General features: G+C 38.6%; 1 protein-coding gene across 2 annotated transcripts in view; it reads right to left on the bottom strand.

Moving 5' to 3' along the window:
* PTCHD4 (patched domain containing 4) overlaps positions 1-18,744 on the bottom strand; it is a 65,121-nt gene that overhangs the window by 31,008 nt on the left and 15,369 nt on the right. For both annotated transcript variants that reach the window (XM_007435456.3, XM_025171336.2), the window contains exon 2: positions 8,717-9,197. In XM_007435456.3, coding sequence (XP_007435518.1) covers positions 8,717-9,197 — 481 coding nt within the window. The remainder of the gene's footprint in view (positions 1-8,716; positions 9,198-18,744) is intronic.

Genomic DNA, 18,744 nt, shown 5'->3' with positions numbered 1-18,744 from the left:
TTTCTTTTGCAATTTTCCTCCATTTTATCAGTGATAAACATGAATCTTAACCACTAGGTTTTTGTCTCATAAGAAGACAGTGGAGTTAGAATATCATTCACATTTGATAAACAAAACAAAAACAACCTTAAAAATACTTAACTGGTGTCAAACTTCTAATTTCTGTACTACCAAAATCAGATGTTTCTTTGTCTACCCTTAGTTTTTGCATCTTTTCTTAGTATAGTCTTTCTGAACTGAGGGTCCTCCAGATGAATTTGAGTTATTAGCTTCATCATACCCTGCCAAGATTTGTAGGGCACCAAACTTCAAAAGGCTGCATTAATAGACCAAAATGGAAATTGGGATCAGCATACTGAGTCAAGATGCTATTCACATACCACAGCTAGGTGACTCGATTTTGATTTTATAGCCCCCTTAGCAGAAATTATTAATAAATCTTCTTTCTTGCTGGTTCCCTTTTCCACAAACCCAAGAACCTTTTCACCTGGGGAAGGCAGTAGTGCTCCCACTAGGAGTGGGATGGTGAGGGCTCCTTGTGAAACTGAGGCAAATGCAGAGTAGGAAGACCAGAGATGGACTAGTCTTGAGAATGCTCACTGTTCTAAGTATCCCTGCTTGAATGCTTAACAATGTCCTAGTTGGGTTGCCATGACAGACACACCATAACATTTGCAGATGGTTGTAAAAGAGAGCAATCCGGAAGAGCACACAAAGGAACACTTTAAAGAACAGTCAGCATATTCAGGAAATTCTGAAGGTTAAACTGGAAGGCTTCTGCCCTGTTTGGCTCTTTCCTACACTTTTTCTCCAAGGTTCACTGACATTTTGCAATTTCCCTCCATTTTACCCTCTTCATTTTTACTTCTCTAAATCCTTGACTTTGGCTGACTCTCCCAATGGCTTTTGTTTAATAATATTCTTTAAAAAATACTTTTCAGAAACTGAAGGACAGGAACAACAATCTCTTCCTTTTAATATAGCAAAAGTCACTCATGCAGTAATTGCAGTTTGTTCTACTTTAGCTCTTAATCTTTAAATGAGTATTCTTTGTTCTCTATATTATTAATCAGTAGCATCTGTAATATAATCTGAGGTCTTAGCAGTTATGCATGTGACTGAAAGAAGTAATTAATAAGTCCAATACTTTCTTCATAAACTATATTTGCTATACTTTATTATGAAGTAGAATTATTCCCCATTACCTGTGTGTACTGTACTTCCATGCCTCCATTGTCTCTACTCCTAATCCTTTACAAAGTAATCTGAAACAGCCCAAATCAATTTTCTGCCAATCTCAAAATGCATAACAGCAACAAAAACTATTAGCCCATTAGCACTCACCCTCTGGTTGTCTAATATGAGAATACCAAAAAGTGTTATTCAATTAGTGTCCTGTTCCTTGAACCATGTGGAGTAAGAACAGTGAGGGGATGAAACTTTTTGGTATTCTCATGTTAATCAATTGGAGGGTGAGCAGTGACTGACTCATAGAACATAGGAATGCTCCCTTCAAAACAACTGCTTAGATTTTTTTTTTTTTTGAAAATGATCAAATACATGTGTATTTGATCATTAAAAAAAAAAAAAATCTAAGCAGTTGTTTTGAAGGGAACATTCCTACCTGCCAAGATGCTATTTCTGTGTTGCATCTAAAAGCTCTTGTGATATAGCATGTCAGCAAGTTTGCAACCAAGTGCTTTTCCCAGTATCTCTACCCAGGGTTTCATGCTGCTATGGTGGCTGGAGTGGGAAAGAGGGATAGATAAATGCAAATATATTTATATATCTCTATCTCTATCTCCATCTTCATCTCTATCACTATATCTCTATATATTGGCAGACTCTAGAAACAAGAGGCTAAATCTCAATGGGAGAAGAAGGGCAATGATTGCAAACTTGGAGGGGAGGCAAGAGTTCCCACCAGTAAGAAACTAGACTGCCCACAAGGTTTGTTGAGCCACAGCAATTCTAAGGAAAATATCACCTTTGCTACAACTTCAGATACAGTAGAGCAGTCAGAAATAAATTGACCCAGAGCTCCAAAACAACTGACCCTGTGACATCAGACAGGTCCTGAACTGATCCCAAGTGACATTGAGCAGATGTAGCCTGAGGTATTTAAATGTCCCTGTAGAAGGAAGATCTTGATACTTAAATACAGACACTCAGTGTGTGCTATAGAGCACAACATGAAGAGAGCAATCACCACAGTGTTCATAAAATAGGTAAAACAGGCTCGTGGTCTCTAATGGTTTAGACCAGCTAGGGCTGAATATGATGTCTACCTTTAAAACAGAAGTGGGCAACTGTCCCAGTGTTGGGGGCCACAATTTACTCCTACAATCAACTGGAGGGCCACAGAATTACATTACCAAAAAGACAGTGCCATCATAAAACAGGGCAGGATTGTGTTTCAAAGGCTGTTTCTCAGCGATCTGGAGGAGGGTCAGAAGTGAGAATAAGAGGCAAACTACTTTCTTTTCAATCCTTAAAAAGGCTCCTTCTATGGCCCCAAATCACATTAGTTTAATATCAATAAAATTTAATTGTCAATAAAATGGTCTGATTTTACCAGTGTAATTTCAGAGGTGTGACAGATCCCATAGATGTTTTGGAAGTGGAAGTTTGGGAAAAAGTTTAAGGTTAAAAATGAGAGAATTTACTTCCCAGAAGCATCCCATTCCATTTTCACCCTTTCTTTTAAGAGGGAAAATAATGAAAAATTGTGCCATTGAAAACAAGTCATTTTGCCAGCAAATTTCACTGGCATATTCTGGCAGTGTTGGGAGCTGCAAATGGGGTGCTTAGAGGGCTGCTGTGGCCCACAGATCAGTGAGTTGCCCAATAAAGCTAGGAAATAAATAAATAACAACAACCTTGTTTTAAAAGCTAAAGCTACATTTTTGCCCAGCATCAAATATCAAATTTATGTGGAAACAATGTTGAATATGATGGCAAAAAGTTACTTAAGTTTTTGGTTTGCACACCATCTGTTCTCTGTTATAGAACCAAAGTATAAAACATTATGCATACATACATACATACATACATACATACAATTAGATTTCAGAGAAGTTCATTGTAGCAAGAAGCATAAACAAAGGAAGTCTCTTCAGATACAAATGTCTGCACCATTCTCATTTTCAGTATGTTAAGCATTAGAATTATAGCAATTATCCATGATGGGGATTTTTTAAAAAATCTGCTAAATTTACAACCTCCCATGAGAAAAATCTCCTGCTAGTTCATTCTTCCTAATACGTAGATACTTGTCCTTATAATCTGGACTGTTCATCTGGGTTCTACCATCCAATCTTTCAAATATGCTATTGCTACAGATTGCTATTATCCACATCTTCTGGCCATATTCCACTTTATCAATTCCTCTATTGCAATATCCAGAAATGAACACAGTATGCCAAGTGAGGTCACACCAAAGCATATTAGAGCACTGCATTTACTGCTTGGGATCTTTCTATTGACACAACCTGGAACCTTCTGCCTAAATGCAGAACTGCATTTTTCTGTGCTGGAATTCACTTCCTTACCTTACTTGTATTTCTCCATTATGTCAGACACTATCACACTGAATACTGTTTCTTTCCTAGTTATCCCACTCAATTTGATACCATCTGCAAAACTGACTATTTCCTTGTCCAGCTGTAAAAATGTTAAACCAAACTGGGCTCAGGCCAGTTTCTAGCAATATTCCGTTACCTATTTTTCATCAGGCTTGATGAACAGCTGGTCCATTAAACAGCTACAAATATACTGAACAGCGGCACCATCTAGGCCATATTTTAACAGTTTACAAGGAAAATATAGTGGGAGTCCTTGTCGAAAACCATAATGGAATCACAATATACTGTTCCATGTCCCCTTTATTCCCCTGACTAGGATGACCTACTCCTCAGGAAACCTTGCTGCTCTTAACAGACACAGCAGTTCCCCACAAAATGCATGCATATATTCAGGGCTTAATGATTAATTAAAAACCGTTCCAGATTTTTATGGAAAATCTTTTATGGTTGTGTATTGTCTGAATGCTCCTCTCTCTTTGTGCCTTAAGGACAGGGTCAACATCTGGCCATCTTCTGTCTCACACATTTTTTCAAGGCTTTTTCAAATAATTATAGCCAAATTATATACACAAGTTCCTTTAGTTTCCAAAGGTGCAGCTTGTTAAGCTCTGAATATGCAAATTAATATAAAGTGAATATGTTACTGGATGTGTTACTGAATACGTAAATTAATATAGAGTGGCTAGCACAACTGGATTAACCCCAGGCCAGCATCAGAAGGGGCCCACACCAGCTAAAGTAGATTCCCAGTTTGTAACAACAATGAAACTACCAAAAACAGAAAACAAAAAATTGTCTGGCTCAGTCATCTTGTGAGAAAAAACCCTGCTATTATCTTTCAGTGTGTTTAGCCAACAATGTCATAGCAATAACTGACCAATTGTGCTAGCTAAAAAAATAATAATAAATCAATGAGGAATGATTATGTGTTGGTAGAAGAGACTTCCTGGTTAATTTTGAACCCAAGGTTTGATCTATGACCACGAAACAGTGATTTTGTCCTTCAACTTAAATAGAGAAATTTTAGCTATTTAAAATAACTGCCCCTAACAACAGATAGCAGCAACAATAGGAATACAGCTTTTTAAAAAGCAAAATGAAAATATTTTGTTCACTGATTTGGTAAGCATTTAAAATTACTCTGCTAATTAAAGTAAATTCATGTCCACAATTATACCCACATTATGCAGAAACAGGGCATGCAATTCTGTGCTGTTACACAGTCTAGTGTTATATTAGTTTTGTTTTGGGAAATGCACAGGGTGGGGGGGGGAGGCAGGGAGGCAGGAAGGAAGGAAATGTAGGCTTCAGATTTATAAACACCGAGCAGACACTCCTTTGTGCATGATCTAAATGAACATATGCAGAAAGATCACTGTTAGGAGATACGAGAAGGAAATAGAGGCAAAGCACAGAGGCTCAAAGCACTTGTTTCCCTTTCCACAGAACATCTTTTCTCCACAAGCAATCAGCTAGACTACAAATCCCAGCATCTCTTCTGGAACATGAAGCTACAGTATTACGAACTATCTTCTTTCCTGTCAGACTTATTTGGAATAGTGATCCTACTGTACGATGCTCAGTGGAAATTAATGTTCTGCTGAGGAGCTGAAATCAACCCTTCCAATATGTTCTCCAGCCCCAGATAAGTTGGGTGGACCTTTTGGAACTATGATAAAAGAGGGAGAAGGAGGAAGAGGTGAATTAGGTATTTATAAGCCTTAATTACTCAGGGCATAGTTGTTCGAGATCTGCTGTAGCTCATGCATAACCTCAAACTAGAAATGCACAAGTTGGTTGTTTTGTGCCCTAACCTAGAAGCAGGGTAAGTGACATTTTGGCACTTCTAGGGCATGTCTAAGCCACTGATTTTTTTAAAAACCATGATTATATTTTTTGAATGCTATAGATATTTACATGGTCACTATGAGTGCTATTACCTAGAATAGTGTTTCATGGAGGATATTTTTTAATTTCATTAACAGCAGAACAGAAATATAAAATTCTTCACTTTTGCTGCAGCTTCTATCTGGAAGCAGGATGAATTCCAAGGCATGAAACGTCTGTTTTCGAAAAACATCCTCCCTGCATAGTAAGGATCAGGGATGAAAAATGAAGGTATCGCATGGAAAGCTCTGTAATGTCATTTCAGTTTATAATACTGACTTACATGTAGAAGGTGGTTCAAGTATTTCAAAGGAGATTTTTCCAGATGCCTCTAAACCTCAAAGGAAACTGCTTCTCTCTTTCCTAGCCTACAGAATCACATGTGTGTTATCTACTTCGTTTTATGCGATTCTTATCATTTCACTGATTTAGAAACAATCAGACTCTGCAAATATCACCGCATGCTATGGGCATATGGGGAGTATGATAAAGCAGCCACATCAGAAGCTCACCTTTTATATCTTGCTGGATAGTTTATCTCCAAAAAGCACAAGATATCACATGGGCCTCTGGCTGAAATAGCTTTGCACGAGAGGAGAATTTTCTTCTGAGATGTTCAGGACTGCATATCTACAACTCACTAGATGATCTTTTAAAATATGGTAGAATCTTTAGGCTGAGAGCCAATATAAAGCAGCAGGGTTGGTGTGAAACAGAGAGAAAGAGAGCCACAGAGAGACATCTCCCACCCACTCTTCCTAGCAATTTTGCTGGGGCACCCAGCTGGTTAAAGATAGGATTTTCACCCAAGACCCATCCAAAAGAGCACTTCTTAGTTTATGTCATATGGTCTTGTTTCATCACTGGAACCACTGATGTTTGCAGAAGATGATTTCAATTGGTTGGCTATATAGTATATAATATTTACCATGGACAGGAGAAGTATATGAGGCTGGGGAAATGCCAGAGAGATTATGGTTTTCCTGCCTTCCTGTTAGTAAATTGCAGGTCACGAACAACTTTTGCTGTTACTTGAATCTCTGTCCTAACTACACTTCTGAGAAGTGGAAGGAAGGCAGAGAAAGGGAAAATGAACTGAGAGGAGGCTAGATCCAGAAGTCTACTGAAGCCTTCAAAAAACATAAGTCCCATTGGTTTAAGACATCAGAAATTAGACCTATGGCAATTAAGATTTGATAGAGAACATGAGTGATTGTTTTAGATGCTCAATTGTTTTAATTTATGCATCACCTATGTTATAAGCTGCCAAACAAAATATATTCTTAAAAAATTAATGTTTAAATGGAGTAGTCAATAAATTAATATACTTTCTGTTTTTCTGCAATGAGAGCCATTATTCCCACAATGAAAGAACTGGTCACAATTCACTCTAATATTGCTAGCATTTGAACTCTGATATTGCTAGAGTTAGGTTTGGCACTATCCTATTAAGGATGATGTATAGACCACACCAGCTCATCTCTGCCCTGAAGCATGCTCCTTTCAACCTTAATGAGCTGATGTTTGATGTGATATGCATTGGTCTATTTTAGATACAAGCAGTTTTCTTAAATTAAACCATCCTACAGTTCCTTAAATATAGAAAGCTGAGTGTATTCATATCTCGGAATATCCTAAATAATGAAAAAGTCTATATATGCATAACAAAGTGCTCTTAACTATCAAAATGCAAATTTATCTTACAAGAATTCTCAAATGAACAAATGTTTGCTCTGTAGTTTTATTTCATGTGTGTGTGTGTGTGTGTGTGTGTGTGTGTGCACCTTTGAGTCAGTGTTGACTCCTGGAGATTGCCTGAACTAGCCCCTGCAGTTTTCTTGGCAAAATTTTTGGAAGTGGTTTGCCCTTGCCTTCTTCTTCCTAGGGCTGAGAGAGAGGGACGGCCCAAGGTCACACAACTGGTTTTGTATCTAAGGCAGAACTAGAACTCAAGGTCTCCAGGTTTCTAGCCTGGTGTCTTAAACCACTACACTAAACAGGCTCTATTTCTTTCACTAGTTATAGAGAAATTCTGTAAACAATTTTGAAGAGAAAGATACAGGCCTCAAAATTAAAACTAAACTAAGAGTATTCTTCCCCACTGACCCTGGCAGTAGATTCCACTTCTAAATAATTCTATAAAAAGGGTAAATAGTCTTCTGTGCCCATGGTGCTCCATAAAGGTGCCATGTATACTTAAATGAGAAGGCCCTGAAAATCAAATGGAATGTGTATTCCCATAGAGACCAATACCTAAAGGCCAAATACATGTTCTATCTCTACAGAGTAAGATCAGTTATTTCAATCTAAAGACAAACTGACATAAAACCTATCCTTTGGCTATAGCTGCAGTTTTGATTTGCTGGTCATGTCAATCTAGTCATTTAAATTAAACTTGCCCAAATCCATGTTATTTGCTTAAAAAGTAGGATGGTTTCAACATGTTTGTTATTTAATTGAAGTAACTAGCACCATAATAACTTATTGCAAACATCTTGGCAATTACCTTAACTTCAGAAAGCTAGAGATTATGGAAAATGTATGATGTCAAAGTTTTAAAAAAACTTGCAAATATCTGACATTTAATTATGTTGAGGATATTTAGTCAAAAGCAAAATCTAATTATGGCTAAAGGATTGGCTTCCGTATATGTGTGTGTGAGAGAGACAGAGAGTTCCAGAGTTGCAGTCCTAAGTGTAATTGGTTTGGAGTGCTTTACACTTCATTTCTGAGTAAACATACATGTGATCACGTTGCAAGGGCATAAACCTTACTTCACACAGGGAGACTTTATATCAATAAACATGCATATGTTCAGAATGCTAACCTCTTTTCCAAATGATACTCCTTTTGTCCCAATTTTGGACCCTTTGCCTTCTAGAGTTGTTTTAATCTCCTCCCAGCCCTCCTCCTTGATCTTCTGATCAAACTTTTTTTTTCAAAACCAGTTCAACAACTCTCCAATTTTTAAAAACAATTTTCCTTCATTTTGTAACTAGATCCTAGGTAGTAAAACTAGATCCTAGTTACAAAAAAATCTGCCCCTTGGTTGAGATTCATTTTACCCTCTTAGTTTTGTTTGAGGGTCCCTTTTTCCTAGCAAAGAGATAGGGCAACTGAACAGGGTTGTTTAAAAGCTGCAGGTAAATCAATCAAGAAATATCTGTACTTGTAGAGTATAAGACCCATTTACAATTCTGTCATTCAGCAACACTAATCCTATTATTATGAAGATAAATAATTACCCATTGCGAAGAAAGGGATTCCCAACAGAGTTGAATTATATTTTCCATCAGTAATGAAAAATATCCCTGCAGCAGTAACACTGGAGATACAGATTGTGAGTACTCCCAAAAGCCCAAGAAATGGCTTGCTGCGAAGGCAATCTTTCATGGAGCTGGAGAGGATAGCCGCCAACAGAATGAGCATGAGGCTCACTAAGATCTTGCCCCTGGCTAGGATGCTGGTCTTGTGAAAGTCCCTCCACAAACTAAAGGAGGCTAGAGAATACAGCTGTAGATCCTTGTGATGGAGCTGTAGCTTGTGTATCAGCCTGCAGAATTCATTCTCCCACTTCTCGCCAATGAGGTCCTGGGCTGCAGAATGGTAAGTCTGGAGGTAGTAAGTGATTTGGACAGCTCTGGCTGACTTGACCCTTTGGTCCTTGCTGTTTGGCAGCTCCATGACTCCACCAAGCTGATGGCCAATAAAGCTGTTTCTCCCATCCTGAGGATAAAAACCAAGAGACAAAAATGTTAGGATGAAGCCTTTTCTTAAGGTACAAATAGCAGCAGCTCTAGTAACTCTCCTGTAAAGAACTTCCTACAAGACAAATCCAGTTATCCTGCTTTTCTTGGATAACCAAAATTGTAAGCAATTTGAACAAAGTTTTAAAGTCTGAAGCGTGACCATAAAGGCAAAGGAGAGGGCCCCTTGGGGATGATGGAAAGCTCATGGAGGACAACTGGGGGAATTGCAAGGATGGCAAGGACACACCAAATTTCTTCAATTAACAACCTTTTGTGCATATTAATTTAACTACACATTCTTGCAAACTAGCAGGGAGTACCAACAAAGCAACAACATTCACAGGTCTCCTCCTTTTCTTTTTAAAAATACCCTCTCAATGGGAAGGGGGGGATATAAACCAGCCTGACAGCTGTTTTGCATTTAATTGCATTGGATGATGTGGTAGATAGTCTGAAACACAAGATTCCTTGGATGTTCCATCTTTCTCAATCCCTGGCACCACCCTTTTTAAGTCTTCTTGAAACTGGAATTTTCAATTCCCATAACATCACTTTAAGGGGCTAGTAGATTGGGAAGTTTTTCTAAGACTGGTTCCGTCCTCCAAAATTGGTAAGATACTTAAATCTTGAAGAGAAGCAATAATAAACTGTTTCTTCCATCTGGAGAGCACTGAAGAACTAAGTGTGGTGAGACATAGTACCTGACAAGATGTGGAGAGATCAAGTTAAAATCCCCATTCCTTTGTGAAGTTTACTGGGTGAGTTTGAACCAGCCCCCAGAATTACCCAAGCTCACATAATGTTTGCAAGAATAAATGGGGGAAGGTTCATTCTAAATTCCTTGGAATATAAATGTGATAAAAAGGAATGGAACATGGAATTGGGAGGTATGGATAGACAGATGGATCTGAGAGGAGCTTGGAGTCCTACCTGAAAGCAGTTCTCCAACTGTCAGAGTGACAGGTTGAAGAACATGTACAGTATTTATTGCTAGGGAAGGCAAGGATTAGCAGCCTGCAGATATTTTATCAAATATAAGTTACTTCAAGTCATGTTATTGAGAAAGCTAAAAAGGTTAACCTAAATTGTAGTTTTAAAGGAACCTTGTTTACAACTCCTCTGAAGTTCTATAATGTTAATTTGATTCTTGGTTCAAATAGTTAAAAAAAAAAAAAAAGACTGTGTTGTTCTATACCAGTGTTTCTCAATCTTGGTAACTTTACAATGTATGGACTTCAACTCCCAGAATTCCCCTGCCAGCATGCTTGCAGGGGAATTCCAGGAGTTGCAGTCCACATGTTGTAAAGTTGCCAAGGTTGAGAAACACTGTTCTATACCTTCCCCACATTCCACCAAGTCAAGTTACCTCCTATCTATCTATCTATCTATCTATCTATCTATCTATCTATCTATCTATCTATCTATCTATCTATCTAAACTGAATATCAATTTGCTATCAAACCATTTTAATGTATTGCCTTGTGTCAATTTTCAGGAATCCCTACTATGAGAAATGAACAGCATAAATAAAAGGATTTGAATTTGCTTTTCCTTTCATTTATATTTTTGGTTATTTCACATCAAAATAATGAATAAAAATGCATTTGTTTTGCTTTTCAATCATTTTAAAAATGAATGATTGTTCAATGAATACCTGAGTAGGTAATTCCTACTCAGAAGCTGCTATTTTAAGAAAAACAAATATTTATTATTTTTTTAAGAAAAGTACAAACAAAATTGGAATCAATCATGATCCTTTATGCATGAAACCACCTTCACAATTGTTATTTCTGTAGCAGAAATTATGGATAGATCCCATGACCAATTATTATTATTGATCGTTCAATAAAAATTTGAAATCATAACACAAAGAATCACCCCCAAACTATAAATTCCAAATTAATTGATCTGGAATAATTACTACCAGTCATCCTATGGTCAAGATCACTAGTGTACTGTTGATTATGTCTTGCCCTGAACAATAATATAATGAAATAATTCTTTTTAACCCTAATAATCCCATAATGTACATATGGATCTAGAAGCAAAGCTTCAGTCCTACATGCAGTTATTTGGAAGTAAGCCTGAATTCAATGGGACTTAATACTCATGCTTAGGATAGATATTGGTTTCATTCCCAACTGTGTGCATAAGCTTCTCTACTAAGATCAAGTTGCCACACCAATTGTTGTGATTATACTTGGTAAAAGTCAAATAAGACGTTCAAATGTTGCTAAATCAGAGCCCCAAACAAGTCTTACCTTCAGACCTGGAAAAGTGTTTTAATGGGAAATTTCAATGTGACAAACAGGTACACATGTTACACTTCTTGCTCTTAGTGAAACCACTGATTTTAAAAGGGAACATTGAAATTTCCTAATTTAAGGAATTCATAACTTTTTTTACCAAACTAGTTAATATGCAACTTGCAGGGAAGTCACACACAGTGTTGACTTCTGGATTTCTTAAGAGCAAAAAACAATGCAACAACTTCCCTTGAGAACTACTTTGCCGAGTCAAATTGTGCTTTATCTGTTCCACCATACTGTTTATAACAATAAGCAACCACCAGCAGTGTCTGTGACTCTACCAAACATGAACCCTATGTTACTGTTGTCTTTCCTGCCACATATATTTGGGTAGGCAAGCTGTCAGCCCTTCAAGGCAGGCAACAGAAAAGCAGGAAGGGAGAGAGAACTGCTCCCCATAAAACTGTCATGCATGTTATTGTCCATATAGAGAAATCCTGCCAACATATTGTAATTATTAGCCATTGATTTGGGGTTGCATCTCAGATACTTTTTGAAAAAAGTAAACTCACCCACATCCCTAGGTAGATAAAAGTCCTGTGCCTGCAAAGTTACTCCCAGCTGGTCAACAATTTCTTCCTGCACATTTGCCTTACATTTAGTATTTATAGGAAGTAACATTAACATATAAGTTCATTTCTGGGTTCACTTCTGGTTCCTGTGGATTGGGCAACACATGACTCATACCTGTGTTAGACACAGTCCTTTCAACCTTAACTGAAATTTTTAGATAGGCAATATACACTCATTCCATTCATAATCCTCTCATCCAAGCTATCCCTTCCAGAAACTAATGTGATATGCTAATACTGCAAGAGTGAGAAGTACATGACAGGACTGCAGAAAGAATGGGGAGAGAGATTCTGCCATTCCTGGGAGATACTGATTATGCAAGGAATGCAAAAGCCATAGATTGTAAGTCACATGTCAGTCAGTCAGTCAATCAGCCAGCCAGCCTGCCTGCCTTTGTCTAACACAACTGCTGACTGGATATTTTTATAAGCAGATAATATTATTTTCCACTGATTGTTTAGCAGTAGTTGATACAAATAGCAATTTATAATCTCATGCCAGTTGTTAAAATACTTCTGGAAGGGTTACATTGCATTCAGTAATGAAACATGAAGAAACAATTCATGATATCACTGATTAATATCTGTTAATTGCTTTAATCAATTGTTTGAAATTAATTTGTAAATCTGCCATTGAATCAAGACACATGAGCATCAACTTGGCAATTTACAGGCAGAAGGGAAGGGCAGCCTTCAGTCAAGTAAAATGCACAAAAACAGAAATGGGAGCGTTAGATCTTTTTAGTGACATAGAGCTGGGGGACACAACATCTGAAGGAAATCTAGGGTGTTTCAACCATACTGAATGTGCTTCCCCTTGCACTAGCTTCTGAAAAACTGGGATGTGCTATAGCATCTTAGAATGCTGATTCTGTTAAAGTACTCTAGCACTTTCTTCTTGTTGGAAGCCAGTCTAAACAAAAACTTCATAGGCATCCTCATCTCTTGAAGTGTTTGGAAGAGAAGCATATCTCGGATTGGCCAAGCAGCAAAGCTGCAATGTATTTGGCCCACATTTAAATCATAGTGGAGCTACTCATATGTTCACTTCCAAACAGAAAGGAACCAACCTATATGTTCCTGACTGTTGCTTCAGAGTCTCATTCAAAGCTCTCCTCTGTGAGATTCTCTTTCTTTATTCATTACCAGTTGAGGATACCCTGTACTACTTTGCCCCAGAATACTCTTCAACCTTCTTATCTCGTCTATAGTGAGGGAATGTTGATTTTTCTCAGACCAAGTTAAGCCAGGCCACCACTCTGGCAAAGGGGGGCAGACAGGACCAGGAGCAGCAGTAGAAAGACAAAGAGTCACTGAAGACCCTCACTTCCTCTCACGTCTCCTGGTGGCATGGCTGATTTGGGCTGAGAGATACAGGCTGTTTGGGTTGAGAGAGGCAAGGAGTAGGAGTTGCTATAGCTTCAGTATTATGATCCTGCTGGGGACATGTTTTTAGATGAGAAGGATGGAGAGGAAATGGAGCTAGTAGCACCAAGCGGCAACAGTCCTGTCCCTGGGAGATTTCAGTAGTACTGGAGCAGTCAAAGCTAGCAAATTCACAAGCTCCCTTACCCACTCCCACTGACTCAGAAGTTCAGCCACTAAGCAGAGGCATTTAATGAAGATCTAGGATCAGATGACTGAACTTCCCAGATCTGAGAGGTTACCCAAAAGCCATGTGAGAGCTTAACAGATCTCAGCTGTGCACTTTTGAGCTTATTCATTGTGTTCATTCCCTTTGGACAGTGCTAAAAACAGTTGCTAGAGAATGTTCTACGTGATCTTGTGTTGGATCTTGGATTTCCTCTGGACTCATCTCTTGCTTCTCCTTTGGATTTGTCACCTGATTGATAGTTTATTGATCTCAAACCCTGCTTGCCTGTTGGACAATGAGTGCAATCCGTCTTCAAAGGTACTGCAAAAGTACTTTTTCAAAGGCTGTTTTATTCCAACTAGCTGTGATAGAACCTGAGCTCACTTACCTCTGGCCTGTGGCTGATTTATAGACTACTAATTCGCTTCCTGACAGTCACCTGTGCTGGCATAGAAAACCCAAGAGTCTGCACCGCAGGATATGTTTCCTATTCCTGAAGTCATTGCTGCACTACTGATGGAGTTTGATGACACTTGGTGGCCCAGCTCAGAATGGGGCTTGGGCATGCACCACGTTATTTCCCAAATTCTAGGTTCTCTCACTTTCCCCAGAAAACATTAATTCAGATGAGCTGAAGAGGAAATTTCATTCTTCTCTGAATTTACTTGGCTTTATTGTTAAAACTGATTTGATATTATTTGAAACAATTTTTTTTACTGATATCCCATAATACCAAATACAGCACAAGAATGGTGTAAATATCCTTGCCTTGTGGAGAGCTAGAATTGCCAGCTATAAACTTTTAATACTTCAGTAAAGGAGAAAACTGCAGCCATAATCTACAACCTTAGTTCTTAGCCAAGCAATAACCATCCAGAGAATCCCAAGTCATGCAGTCTAGAAGCAGAACATAGCTACACATTCAAGGATTACCAAGATTGGTAGTGGAACTAAATTTGCACAATAACCCTGTTATTTTGCTCAGGATGTGATCAGTACTATTTTTTGTTTTATAACTTAGGGGTGTCAAATATTCTTCTGAATCTTAAATCAGATAGTCAGAAATCCTCAGTTATGTAAATGAAAACTGAGAAATCATGGAGTAGAGTAGTTTTTCCCAGTCTGATGCTTACTAGATGTGCTGGCCAAATTATGAGAGATGCAGTGCCAATATATCTTGGGGAGTCTACATGAATGAAAGCTGGAATAGAATGTTATAATCCTTGTTATCAGCTTTGAGCATTTGGACAAAAATGCAATAAACTTTCTTAGGGGCTCAATAAGATTCCACTGATACCACCAACAATATACATTCTTAGATACATCTATCCACTAAACATCATCACACAGCACAGTCGCAAGAGACCCTGCTTCCTAGGATTGCTGCTCTGGGCAGCTAAGCCATTGCTTGAATCAGTGAGAAGGGAAGGGAGAAGAAATGTAAACGTTTCATATATTTAATACTCAAAGACACTACTGAAAACCCCTGCCATCTGATGCACACACATGCGCATACACACACACACATGCACACAGAGAGACCATTAAAACCCCAAAGAGCTCCTCATTTTCAAAAAGATCAGCAATCCTAAAGAATTGAGTGGAATTATATTTTGCACACCTTTGTTTTGGAGCAATAGTAATAATGAATTGTAGAGCAATTGTGATCATGGTAACAGCTCTTGCTGTTGACTGTGTCATTCCACAAAATGCTTGCCCAGATACATGTAACATTTGTAATGGACTAATTTGCTGAGCCAGAGCTTCAGACTTGGCACAGTATTGCTCTGCATTCCCAGGTCGCTCTCTACAGAAAGCAACAGCTAACTATAGATTCACTTTAAAGTAGAATCCAGAAAAATTCTAATAAGCTATGGGAACACCCGGCCACCACTAGACAGACTATATAGCTTTTAGAATATTTTACTAGGAAAACAGTGCAGAGAATGACTCATAACATACCCTGGCTTACTTCTGAGAAGTTCTATTCTCTTCTTAAACTGGAATCCAGGGTGGGTCCCTAGTTGGCCCAGTTTTATTCCTGATATTAAATTCATCTAAAGTAGCCACAAAAATGCATACATTTGCAAATACTTATTTATTATGTTTATTTCCTCTGTACATGTATATATAAAACACTTTTCAGGCATATATTAGCCCCTGAAATAACCTTGGAAAGAGGAGAAAAAGATGCAAGCTGAAAATCAGATGCTATGTATTTATTTACAGTTTCTCTAGTCTGCCCCAATCAGAAGGCTCCGGGTGAGTTACAAGACAGTAATATATAGAAGGCTACAGAAGAAAACAGGACTGAATGTAAATAGATAGCTACTACATCAAATGCAACCACTTTTGCCATATATCCTGCAGCTCTGGAAAAAAATGTTATGTTGACTGGACTTGCTTGGGCTACATGTATCTCTTCCTGTCAATAAAGTATTTCTTTGAGTTACAGAATAAACCCTTCCAGAATGCAAAAGATTGATGTGTATGTAGGTGTGGGAGAGGGGGGGAACATAGCCCATCTACAATCACAGTTGCTTCAGAAGATTTGACCCAGAAATTAGCATCTTTTCCACATTTAAGAAGCATGGTATGAATAATTATTTGACAGAAGGAGAGTGCTGCTGTAAGCTATTTAGAGGATCAGTAGTGGGTTTTTAATTTTTTTTTTTTTAAGAAGAAAACTGACAAAATAGTAAATTAATGGTTAACTACTGAAGCTTATCCCACAGGCAGAAGACAGAAGGTTAAGAGGTAAGGATGCAAGTAGCAAGGGGAAAAGAGGAAAGAGAAAGAAGTGGAAGACATTAGATTTTTCTTTCCATATACAGTACTGTTTCGGAATGCAGGAAAGAAGTGAGAGATTCCTCAGTACTTGTCTAATTCTAAAAAGGATTTTTAAAAAATGAGAGCAAGAAAGAAAAACTTATCTTGACCAGAGGAAGGCTCTCCTGGGATGAGTCGGCCTCAGTGTGCCAGACTCTGCCAGCTTGTTTTTCCAAGAAGGACTTCTCCTGCAGTCTCCTAGAGTTTAGTTGCTCTGGGCTGCAAGAGGACTGCGGGCATCCAGCCAGCCGCTTCTGACTCAATTAGGCAAAGTGTTTGCTAGTAATGCTGCTTCTGAAATCATATTACTTTCTGCAGCCCCTCCAACTCCCATCCCTAAGGGAGGATGAGGGACGATGAAGTTGTAATCTCATAACATTTGGATAGCTACAAAATGCTTGTTCATATTTCCCAACAGTGTCCTAGGACCTAAGCCAATCATAACCTCTGATTAAAAATACTGCAAAGATTCAGGGGTGAGCTTTAGGTGCAGAAAACAACAATCCCTGGGTGTAGTTAATACAGAAAAGAAGGGCATCTAGAAAAACATTAAGGTGCTACTTGTAAGGACATTCAAAATCTCAGGGAACTTCAGAGCCAATTAATAGGCTCTTTGATTAAATTGAAACAGGTGTTCAATTGAGTGTTTAATGATGTCAGTGTATCACACACTAGAGTATAGTAGTCCACTGCCCATTTCAAGAGAAGGAGTTTTGCCTAATCTCTTCAGAAAAAGTGAGCCAAGGGGCTTGTAGGGGGACACAGAATGGTGGAGCCCTCCTTTCCAGCAGCAGCAGCAGCAGCAGCAGCAGCAGCAGCAGCAGCAGCAGCGACAACTGGGACTGAAATTATATAGGACTTTACTAAGAAAGATGTTCTTTTTCTCCTGGCCATTGCTTGCTATGCTATTCCAGCTCACCTCAGATAAAAAACAAACTGCAGTGTAGCCAGTGCTTTCCTTCCCTCCCTCAGCCACTGGGCTTGAATCGTCAAATGCTTTTTGTGTCCAAGCAGAAGGACAGCAAGATCACTTCTGTTCTGACACAAACAGAACCACAACCAGGCTTTCCAGATGTATGCCCATGGCTGTTTAATAACGGGGACCTTTTAGATCCTGGGGTGCCTCCCACAGCAGTTGCAATAGCTGGAGCTGTCTTAAAAGGGGGGATCTGGAAGAAACCATGGAGATTTCCTTAGACTCTGAGTGATGTATTCAGCATAAACAGAGAGGGACCCTATCAAGAACATAGGTAACATGCAGAAAGTCCCACAACAAATCTCAGATATATTAAGCAAGTATAGGAAAAATTATTTGAATTTGGTGGACTGGTTTGCTGTAGTGGTTAATGTAGTGGTTGAGGCACCGGGCTAGAAACTGGGACACCATGAGTTCCAGTCCCACTTTAGGCACAAAGCCAGCTGGGTGACCTTGGGCCAGTCCCTCTCTCTCAGTCCCAGGAAACAGGCAATGGCAAACCACTTCCAGAAAACCTTGCCAAGAAAACTGCAGGGACTTGTCCAGGCAGTTGCCAGGAGTCATAACTGACTCAAAGGCACACACAAAAAAGGAAAAAAAATATATGTCTCAGAAAGATTATATGTGTCAGACCCTCCAAAAACAGCTGCTACAGACAGTGCTAGATGGTGGATATTCTGGACCTGATCTTGTGGAAAGCCGTCTTAGTTTTAAAGCAGAGAGAGAAAAACTAGGATTATATAAGACATACTGGTTTGAACTTGAACCCACCAATTTAAAGTCTAAGAAGTTTAAAAGTATAACTGCATTTCAATAAAATTAAGCAGAATACTATACAGTCATGTCTGCATTCAGTTGACTTTGGTTGTGAGGAAGTGATGAATGTGACAGTTTAATTAGATTTACCCTTGCTGCAAATGCAGGCTCTGTATTTTGTATTGTGTTTTTTTTCCCTGGAAATGTGTAAGTCCTTGAAACAGAATTGCCAGGTAGGAGGTACAGTATATCATCAGCTGCAAGTGTTAGTACACACTTTAACAATCTTGATTACTGTATAATAAATTGGTTATCGTGGGTTATATAGTCTCTACATGACAATAAGATTGGATAAAAACTCTCTCTCCAGCATTTCGGAGATGATAATAGGGTTCTGGCTCTGTTTGACTAGGTGGGATAAGGAGTCCACCAGCAGATCCTGATGAAGAATGCTCAGCCAATACAGCCCAGATCCCAAGGGGCTAGCC

This window comes from Python bivittatus, unplaced genomic scaffold (assembly GCF_059951505.1).
Source record: "Python bivittatus isolate LINGU-HERP-01145 unplaced genomic scaffold, Pbiv_v1 ctg000020_np1212, whole genome shotgun sequence".
Classification (NCBI taxonomy): domain Eukaryota; kingdom Metazoa; phylum Chordata; class Lepidosauria; order Squamata; family Pythonidae; genus Python; species Python bivittatus.
This window is presented reverse-complemented; position numbering and strand designations above follow the sequence as displayed.